This window comes from Acartia tonsa, chromosome 7 (assembly GCF_053477335.1).
Source record: "Acartia tonsa isolate MP-2025a chromosome 7, ASM5347733v1, whole genome shotgun sequence".
Classification (NCBI taxonomy): Eukaryota; Metazoa; Arthropoda; class Copepoda; order Calanoida; family Acartiidae; genus Acartia; species Acartia tonsa.
This window is the reverse complement of record NC_137266.1, coordinates 25,251,197-25,262,143: the sequence shown is the minus strand read 5'-3', so window position 1 is coordinate 25,262,143 and position 10,947 is coordinate 25,251,197. Positions and strand designations below refer to the sequence as shown.

Here is a 10,947-nt window from a genome sequence, read left to right as displayed (position 1 = left end):
TTTTAAATACTACTAAGTGACAATTCTGTCTCTAACACAATCAAATTATCTTTCCCTATCTAACTTTACTCCACCCTGTCTCCCTTGATGTATGTCCTGACGTCTTGTTTATTAAAAGCGAAGCTTTTTTATAATTAGTGTCGGTCCGTACGTCCGGGACGGATAGCTTTTTTCGTTAACTTATGCATGTTAGAATTGTCCTATCGATTTCAAACTTTGCATGGTGATTCCTATGGTAGTTAGGTACGATTTAGAAGGCGTAGCAACTCTAAATCATTACCAGAATGTCCGTACGTCCATTTTAAACATGTTGCTTTTTTTACTTTTTTAATAACAAATTGTTATGTGATCTAATCATCCGATTGATCTGAAATTTGATATATTGATTCCTGGGACAACAAAGTATAATGTTATAAGCGAAGCAACTCTATAATTAAGTCCTAAAAATGTAAGTATGTCCATAAACATTATCCTGTATCTAGCAGATTTTCAACAAATTTACTTACAATTTTGCTGTGACTATTATACATTTATATTCTGATTATTCAGTTCTGACACTATACAAGTTTTAATGTCCGTTTGTCCTACCGTTTCAGTACTTCGCTTTTATGGATGTTGTCATCCTTGTTTGTATTCGAAATTAGTTTTTCAGGGGATATTTATTTATAATATTATGAAGACAAACAATCAACAATTTTTTAACAAGTATTTATTTTATTTTTTTATCTACATTCACAATGCATTTACGTTAAATTGGAATTATCTTGGAAACTTATTTTAGAAAGATTTGTATCCCAATAAGGGAATGCTTTGGCTTCTTTGTGGACAAACAAAACATCAAAATAGCATGTCTTCTCTAATTCCTGAAAAATAAAAGTTGTAAGTGATTTGATGATTTTCTGCCTGTAAACATTTTTGCTATAACCACTTTAATGCCATTTTGAAAAAAAATTGCATCTTATAGTTTGAAACGTTTTCCAATAAAATGTTTTGGCCAATTTTTCATCAGATTTACAATTTTTGACTAAATACATCAAGAAAATAATTTGCAGTAGTTTAATGCAGTTTTTGGATGTCTATCAGTGAAAGTAGTAGGATGTAATGTGTCTGTCTTAATGAAAATTGCTTAAATTATCAAGAAAGGGGAAAGATATTCAACATGGTTGGAGAATATACAGTATACATACACCCCTGCTTAGGTACCTTATTTTAATCCTATCCAGAATTAAAATTCTCTCAAAACAAAACGATTACCCAGGGATCTAAAGGGATAAGACAATGGCCGACAAATTGATATAAACCCCCAATGTTAAATTACCCCTTCTGTAGATTAAAATTAGTGGTTGAAACGTTTGAACACTCGACCTAATAATCAACCAATCAAAATTCAGTAAAAGGCCCCAAAATTGTTAGACCAACGAATAAGAAAACGTTATCATAAAACTTTGGGGACTAGTGTAATAAACCTAATGTCCCCTATCACTCTGTGATCACCTGATATGATATTGGCCAAGGAACGTGAGGGGTATACCCAGATTTTTCAAATAATGGCAGGAATTCTGTAAAGAAGGTTTCTTGGCAGGGACTATCGGATCCTGGGAATATAAAAGTTTAAATTTTATTCTTTATCATTTAACATTATTATGTACATGTATTTTTCAAATTTCTTCGAGAAATGGATATAGAATATATTATATCCTTATACTAAAGTAACAGGATGTCTGTGTGTTTGTACCGAAGGATCTCGCTAACCGCTGAACCGATCGGGTTCTCCTTAACAGGGTAGATTCTCATAGGTCCTTGGAAGGTTTATAACTATTTTGGGGGAGGTTACCACCACCCTCCCAAGAGAAATCACAATAAAATCGAAAAAAATTAAATATTTTTGCCGCATAGTGTCGCTAGTATTAAAAAAAAGTATTTTTTTTAACAACTTTTACCTTGTGCACAATGAGGTTCAACTTCCATTTGAATATATGGAACAAACTTGGGTTTCTTACTCAGTGACATAAATTCCTTCAATGCCTAAATTAAATCATATATCAAAGTAATATGATGTCTGTCTGTGTCTAGAGAAAACACTCTATAGATCTAAGAAAGGTTAAAACATTTCTTAGGGGGGGGGGGGGAAGGGGGAACCTCCACCCTCACAAGAGAAATAGCCCCCTGAAAAATATACCCCTCAAGGGCAAGTAATTGATAGTTAATAGGTTGATATATCAAACGAATAAAATTCATATTGCAAGTTCGTATGATTATTACTACCTATTAACTTCCTTTCAATTACTAAAACAAGGACAAAAATTCCCAAAATTATAATCATAAAACTTACTTTACATTCAAAGCCTTGGACGTCAATTTTTATTATCACTGTGTTTTCTTCTTCAGGTATTAATGCTAAATACATAAATAAGATTAAATATTTAATTTAAGGAAATATCTAGGTCATTCAAATTGGCAATGTTTAAACTTCAGTTTAAATAATCATTCAATCTTGTCTTGGGTATAAAGACCAACAAAACCAAGAATTACAACCAATTTAGGCAACATAAATAGTTCTTTATTGCCTCGTATAATAGACAGCTTTCTGCGGATATTAAAATGAAATATAGAATTAAAACCAATAAGGATAGGGCTAACAAAAGTGGTTTTAATTTTATTTGAATATTCGTAAACAATTGTCTGTAATACGAAGCTATATATGATTTTTTCATTGGCTGAGAACCGGTTTTAATGAAGCGAACATTAATTGGTTTCAAAGGCATACTGAAAAATGATTAAAATTATGTTAAAGAATGTTCTAATTTGAGCTTTATTATATTTGCTGTACTACTTGTGGACATAACTATTCTAGATATGATTAAGATTATTCACTTACCAATTAAATCAAACAATGTTATTGAGTTCATTGTAAGTATAGATTTCCCCTAAAAAGATTATAAAGGTTAATATAATCCTTATATGAAAGTAACACAGGCCTCTAGGCGCTTAAAATAACGTTTTTTTATTTTAAAATTTAAATAATGTTTAAAATTAAATAAGATGCTAATATATTAATACTTGTTAATGCTCGCCTGTCTGACTGATTAGTTGAGCTTCGATTTTATGGATGTTGTTTTCCTTGTTTTAATTTCTTTAAGATAATACTAGCGGCTAATTCCATAAAGACTTTTAGGGACATGTGAGGAAGAGGGGAAGGGGTCGTAAATCGAATCCTTCCAATAACAATTTAAGTTTTTAAAAAATTCCCAGACAGTAATTTTTTCTAGGGGCGATTTCGCTTAGGAGGGTTGTGGTACCCTCCCACATAATAGTTAGGAACCTTTCTAGGGCCTATGAAAAGCTACATTGTAAAGAAGAACCATATCGGTTTAGCGGTTAGCCTGGTCCTACGGTACAGACACACAAACAGACAGACATCATGCTACTTTTCTGTAAGGATATAAAAAAATAAAATCTTACAACATCTATATCTAAAGAATCATCTTTGTCGCTGTCTGCTCCAACAAACTTATAATGCCCATCACTAGTTAAAAATAGAATCAATACATTAGAGCAGAAAAATAGATGGGGCACAAGCTATATGTAAATCTAGCCAGGGTAAGGGACCCTGTGCCGACTTTCAATTGGGTCTTTGAAAAACAGGCAATAGCACCGAAAATAATTTTCAAAATCACACATAAATTTTAAATCACATAGATTTTAAATGAAGTTTATACCTTATTGGATTCATGATTTGTATACTTTTGTCATCAAATCTGTTTAGTACTAAACAATAAAAAATAGAATTTTTTGCATCTTGGCAATTGTTGGTTCTCTCTCACAAAGTATATTGTTGAGCTCCCAATCCATTTAGGGGACCTAACCTTGCGGAGCTATCCTTAAAATAATAAACAAACTAACTATCCATTCCCCCTCATTTTCCCTAATTGTTCCCTTATTTAGGAAAAATAGGAGCTTAAGTTTATCCTACTATATAAAGTAGTAAGCGTTTTTTGTCTGTCCCGAAGGATCTCGCTAACCGTTGAACCGATATTGTTCTCCTTTACAGTGAAGCTTCTTATAGGTCCTGGGAAGGTTTTTAACTATTTTTGGGGAGGGTGTCTTTACCCCCCTCACCCCTCCTCAAAAAAATATTTTTTTTACTTTTGAAACTCAAATATAAAATGGGATGAGGTCGACTTATCCCCCTCCTACCTTAAGTGCCCCTAGAGGCTTCTAGGGGGCGTAGCCGCTAGTAAATAATAATTTACAATAGAACTTTAATTTGGATCTTACTTGAATAAAGGTTATCCTATTTTGTAGATAAGAATGCTTATTTGAGATATATTTTTTCGAATCTGGTGAAATTTACGGTAAAATGTTTCTGGGATAAATTACTTCCAAAAATCTATGGAATTTTAAATGCTGCTAGCTTCCGTTCAAAACTGCTGAACGTAGATCATATGAAACCACATTGTTATGAGGGGCATGAAAGGATTATAAATAAATTGGAAAAGCCAAGATTCGATGCACAGGAAAAGCTTGACTGAAAAATGCTCGGGTAAAATAAGTCGTTTTAGCGCATTTTTGTGCACTGCGAGATAAGTGTGCATAATCTAGTAATGATAGTTGGCCAAATCACATGGAATTTCTTAGGCTAGCCAAGGTTTCATAAGTCTTGAATATTCCTTTACATCTATGTTAGACTAAGGAAACCATAACTCTAGGGCTGACCTGGGCTTCATATTCCTGATTAATTTTTATTGTCTTACCTAAACTGTTAAAGAGTAGAGCATGATTATGAGGGTTAGGATCCACAGCAATAACTTTGTTTCCCATAGCCCGGCTGGCCAATGTGTATACTCCAATATTGCTGCCTAAATCTATAATAAAATCATTATCATTAAATCACAAAAAGGTGATTTGCTTGAAAAAAAGTTTCTCGCAAATGGCAGAGACGATAAAAAATTAATTTCTATTCTCATTAGGGCTCAGCAAATTTTTTTTAAAAGAGGGATTGCCATATTAGAGTCAGGTTTAAACTTCAAGCTGATTTTTATGATTATAAAAGTTTTATTTTTCCAGGGGCTTACAGGCGGATAACGCGCGGATGCCGAGCCCTGCTTCTTAAAATTGTTGGATCAGCTGCAGTTCACGCGTAAAATAGGTCTTTTCCGTGCATTTCTCTGCATTGCGAGATAATTATGCATAAATGATTTATGGCTATTCCAGTTTATTTGTAGGATTTCTTATGCCACTTAAAACAGTGTGCGGGCAATTCTTAGATTTTTGGAAATATTCGTTACCAGGAATATTTTACTGCAGTTGATCCAAAGTGTTGTGTCAAGTTGACAAACTATACAATTTTAAATAAGTGGCACTAATTTGCTTTAAGATTGCTACTAACAGACATATATACGTATGCAGACTTATATAGAGTAACTCTGCTTAAAAATTTACCTAATATAACGGCCTCTGGATAATTATCTAATAATGTTAACCATACGTTTATTAAATGCTCTTCGTACCTAAACAAATAATTTTTTTGAAATTAGAGGCGTGCAGAGCAGGGGTGTATCTACCCCCCTCACAAAAATAAGAGGGGTGGATATATGATATACCCCTAAGTGCCCAGATCTTTACACCCCCCTGATGAATTCAACATTCAATGGGGTTTTCAACTTTCAAGGGTTAAAAATTCGCACCCTCTTCTACTTTGGTTTACGAGGGGGGAGTCAATTGCACCATTGATTTAAATAACTTGTAAGTTTATCTTTCTATGATAATTTTGTGCTTCGCACTTATGGATGTTGTCATCCTTGTTTATTCACCTTCTACTTGTTCCCTTAAGATCTTTACTCATTGCATCTGAAAATAAAACAGATTATAAATTGAAATGTATTCAAAGGTGGGGTAAAATATTTAGTTTTAAGGGAGTATTTTAGTTTGAACACAGTTATAGTGTCTGACTGATTATGACGTAACAAAAAAAATTAGCCAATAAGAGGCCACTATAAATTTTACCATTGGTCAATAACGGCCTCTCATTGGCTAATTTTTTTGTTACGTCATAATCAGTCAGTCACTATTACTGTGTTCTTTGGTTTAATCTGTCAAGGAATACTCTATTGGTCCAGTGGTTAGCTCAAGATTGATCTTTTATAATTGTTTTTTACATTCATAATGCGATGATGTTATTGTTTCGTTGAAATCACTCAAAAATTATCAAATATTGTCTTCGGCTTTAGATTCTAGGTTTTGTTAATTCTGAGAACACAGTAATAGTGTCTGACTGATTATGACGTAACAAAAAAATTAGCCAATGAGAGGCCACTATAAATTTTACCATTGGTCAATAACGGCCTCTTATTGGCTATTTTTTTTTGTTACGTCATAATCAGTCAGACACTATTACTGTGTTCTAATTCTGAGGTTGTGTTTCAATAATAGCCTAAAACCTTTTCGTGACATATATGAAGCTTTCCTGAAAACATAGCCCAATCGGTCAACCCCTTTTAGAAATCTTTTTCCCACGACAATAAATCCTTACTACTTTATATTATAGAATTTAAATATTTAATCTACTTACATCCATTTATGTAGAAATATCCAGATAACCTCTAGAAAAATAAGAAGATATTATTCACAAAGAAATATTGATAATAAATTTGCAAACAAAGTTTCTTCAACAAATATAAGGATATCAAATTAAAATTGTTGGAGTAATTCCAACGTTTTCTAAAGAACGTGTCCTAACTTTTGTAATTTAAAAAAATAGCTATACTGTGTTTTTAGTAAGTAAGTAGTAAAGATCTGGCAAATTATGGCAAATATGGCAAATGGATGTATTAAAGGGGGGTAGGAAGAATCGTTATTTTAGCCAGATACAAGTTTGACTATATTAGAGTACATGATAATCTGGTGTAAGAACCAAGTTATGATCAATTTGAACAATACAGTTTAGGAACAGAAATTTCTTTTTAAGTTGACGTATTTTAACTAGTTAAAGTAAATTTGGGGGAAGGTAATTTATATTCCCCACTTTCCCAGGATTGCAGGATAAAATTACAATGGTCCCTAAAGTTTCTAAACACATCCGGTCGGTGGCTTAAAAACTTTTACGATCTAGTTTAGCATTGGCTGTAAAAAAATTTTGCGCAAAATTAAAACCTTTTACTGGCCCCCCTCCTCCTTATTTTCATTTTCTGTTCAGGGATACATCAATTACTAAAATCAGTCAATAAATAAGGAAATTATGCCCCAAAACATGAATATCCCTGTAATAAGGTTTCCCCTCTGGTATACTGGATTTACTTGATTTACCTCACTCAACTTTCTGGCGTGTTGTACAGTGAAAAAACTACCCCCCCCTTATTTTTGATTTTCTTCAAAATTAAGGGGGGGGGGGGTTAAAAACTACCCCCCCCCTTATTTTTGATTTTTGTCAAAACTAAGCGGGGGGTTAAAAAACTACCCCCCCCCCCTTATTTTTGATTTTTGTCAAAACTAAGCGGGGGGGGGGGGGTTTCGGTGCTCCGGTCTTCACATGTAAGCAAGCACCACAATTACTTTTATTTTACAAAAGGATCACCAATGGCTATCTTAATAAAATGTAGAAGCTTTACAAATTGTCGTAAAAAATCAGCTATGTGACGTCATAAAAATGAGGAATGAGAGGAGAAGTGGGAGAGAAAACCTCTAAAAAAGATATGGATAATCCTTCTTTTTTTATGACATCACATGGCTGATTTTTTTTAGACACTTTGTAAAGCTTGTATAATGTTAATATTTACCGCATCCAGGTTTGGATCACTGATACAAATAACAAATGAGAGATTGAACTGGTGTTGACTGTAGGGCAATGTCTCCTTACATATATGTGCTCTGTACTCCGTTAAGGCGTCATATAATAAATCTAAAATTAGAACATTAAAACATATATTAGACTTATCTCCCCTTTCGGGTATAGTCCCTTTCGTGGCAACGCTCCTTAAGAAGCGATTTTTCGTTTTTTTTTTCTCCTATTTCTATCCCCTGCGGGGGGCTCTAACCCTGCGAGGCCAATTGCCTAACCCTGTGGGGCAATCACCTACCCCAATATAACCTAACCTAACCTAAAATAACCTATCAAAAGCCATTTTAAAATTACGACCAATCGCAACTTAAGGGCGTTTCCACGAAAGGGACTATTCCCCCCTTTCTCCTCCCTAACGAATTTAGCAACAGAAGTTTTTTAGGGGAGTTCTCTATTATTTCTACATCCACTCCCACATCTCAAGAACGAATATGTTTTGGTGTTTTGAACTTCTCGCAAGAAAAATCGAGGAGGGGAGCGATAGTAGGGTAAATTACCTCAGACGTCTATTTTGGGCCAAAGCATTCCCCACTACTCTAACTATTAATGTCGCGCAACTTACATATTGGCAGTTGGAAACATTTTTGACGTCTTTAGTTATGATGCGGTGGTAAGCCGAACCTATCAACTCCATGACGACGAGCGCGTATACGCAATGTGTTGAGCCACGGTCGCGGGTTAGGGTAAGTACTAAATACTCATTATACTCAAAAATATCTTTGTTTTAAAATGAAATACTAAAAAATATAGGTACTTACTGTTGTTTTTATTTGAAAAACTTTGCTGGATATTAGGATATCTGAAATGTACATTTTGTTAAAATTCATCCTTTTACAAGAAAAATATGAAACTATATTGTTTTAGTTGCATATTACACATTAGCTTTTTCATGAAAACAACAAGGATGACAATTTTAACAACATAATATAAATAGTTATCTATCGCATCGTATTATAGACAGGTTTGCGCTTATAATAAGATAAAAAATTAAAAGATTAAATCCAGCTTTGTTAGCCCCAAAGGAATAAAAAAGCTTTATTTAAAAAAAAATATATATATTTACCTATGGATGAGTAACATATTCACCATTAAAAATAACAATAAAATGAAATTTTTAATGGAATAATTGCACTCGTATTTTTTAAATAATTTCATAATATATAACATTTTCTTATCATTTTACTTTCTAGTCTGTAAACAATTTAAAACAATATATGTATAAGATTAAGTATAGATGTATAACTCAGACAACAACCTGATTCCAGTATTTGAGATATTTTTCGTCTGCTAGCACATTGTTCTGCTCTTTTATATCGACTTGGCTGTGTTAATATTTTCGACGCTATTGGCTGATATTCAAAGGCCCAATTGAAAGTCGGCACAGGGTCCCAAACCCGTGAACATACAGTTATTTAACCACTACCCCCTCTATTCTTTTACTTCAATTGTAAAACTGTGGCTAGTGATATATGTGTGTACTAGCGGCTACACCTCTAGCAGCTAGGGGCTCTGTATTGAGGTTTTGTAGCTGTCTAATCTATAGTTCCCTAGCAAAACAGGGATAGATGTCACTTTTGACGTGCCTATTCTATTGACGTCATAAAATGCTCTATACCCCATCTCTTTTCTTAGGGGTTTCTTTTCCCCTTCTCTTTTTCTTTCCCTATAATATGACGTCAATAGAACATGTAAGCCAAACGCGGCATTACATCTAGTCCCATTTTGCTAGGGCACTAATTTACCGAAGACAGATACAGATGTCTGAAATATTTCACAAATTTTTTTTGGTAAATATTTAAAATATAAAATACTAGTTGATACGCTCCTAGCCTCCATGTGAGGACGGAAGTCAGGAAAATAGCCTAAACCCAGGACATTACATATATAAACCTTCCCTGAAAAGAATTACCCATTCGGACCAGCCATTTCCGAGATCTTTAGATACAGACAAAAGATACCTTACTACTTTATATTATAGGATAAAAATAATTAATTTATGTACTTATTTATTTTATTTCTTTCATTATTACTAGAGCGTTCTAGGGGCACTTTAGGAGGAAGGATATTTGTTTCTAGGGGCGATTTCTCTTGAGACGGTGGTTGCGCCCTTTTAGGATATAGGAGAAACTTGGATGTAAAGGACAACCATATCGGTTTTGCAATTACCGAGACCCATCGGTGCAAAATACAGGCAGACATCGTGTTATCAGTATCATCTCGGCAGCATTACAGGCCTACACGAACATTTGCATCAAGTTAATTCCTTATAATAAAGTAACAGGATGAGTGTTTGTCTGTTTGTCTGTACCGAAGGATCTTGCTAACCGCTGAACCGATCGGGTTTGACATTAACAGGTTAGCTTCTCATAGGTCCCGGGAAGGTTTATAACTATTTTGGTGAGGGTACCACAACCCTCCCAAGAGAAATAAAAAATTACAAAAAAAAATTACGCAGAGACTTGAACGTAACATAGAAATGTAGCGTAGATACTTGAACGCAAAAGAGAAAAGTTATGTATTATTTAAAAAGAAATATTTAAAGTGCCACTACAGGCCTCTAGGGTCGTTGCCGCTAGTAACATATATAGCCCTAATTCTTATATGGATAATAATAATATCTTAGCATTATAAGAATCACATTAGCTTAATTTAATCTTATATTCTTAATTGCATTCACATAACGAATATAAAATTATTTTACATTGAACGTATACCATAAATTTCTTTTTACTAGACTAAAATAAGTGAAATTGTGTTCGTGGCTTTCACACTGGCATAGAACCATGACTTGCTTTATTATATGCGCGCGCCACGCGCGTTTGGCTTGGGGGATGGGGTGGTTTGGGTTGAGCAGGCCAGCGTAGAGGGGGTGGGGTCAATGTAGGGGGATATGGTAGCGGTGATTAGGAGAAAAAACTAATAAAGGATAGAAGAAAAATTTCTATATCAATTGATAATATGAACGAACAAAGACAATTAAGCATATTTGAAACTCAGCTAGAGCAAATTAACAAAAAATGAAAAAGTTTTTTTTTTACTGGTAAAAGTATAAGCGAGGTCAGTTTAATAGTAAGATTTAATTATTTAAAGGGGAAGGGGGGGGGGTGCTT

At 33.9% G+C, this 10,947-nt stretch overlaps 1 protein-coding gene across 1 annotated transcript; it reads right to left on the bottom strand.

The window, feature by feature from the left end:
• Positions 1 to 694: 694 nt before the first annotated feature.
• Positions 695 to 9,543, bottom strand: LOC145325135 (uncharacterized). The gene is made up of 14 exons (XM_080167991.1): positions 8,901 to 9,543; positions 8,596 to 8,636; positions 7,776 to 7,897; positions 6,572 to 6,602; positions 5,814 to 5,850; positions 5,443 to 5,510; positions 4,755 to 4,865; positions 3,720 to 3,768; positions 3,463 to 3,526; positions 2,879 to 2,927; positions 2,333 to 2,397; positions 1,941 to 2,025; positions 1,495 to 1,595; positions 695 to 863 (listed from the first exon to the last, which is right to left on the bottom strand). Exons 1-14 carry the CDS (start codon positions 9,002 to 9,004, stop codon positions 744 to 746), a joined length of 1,047 nt encoding a protein of 348 aa, XP_080024117.1. The 5' UTR covers positions 9,005 to 9,543; the 3' UTR covers positions 695 to 743.
• Positions 9,544 to 10,947: the final 1,404 nt, after the last annotated feature.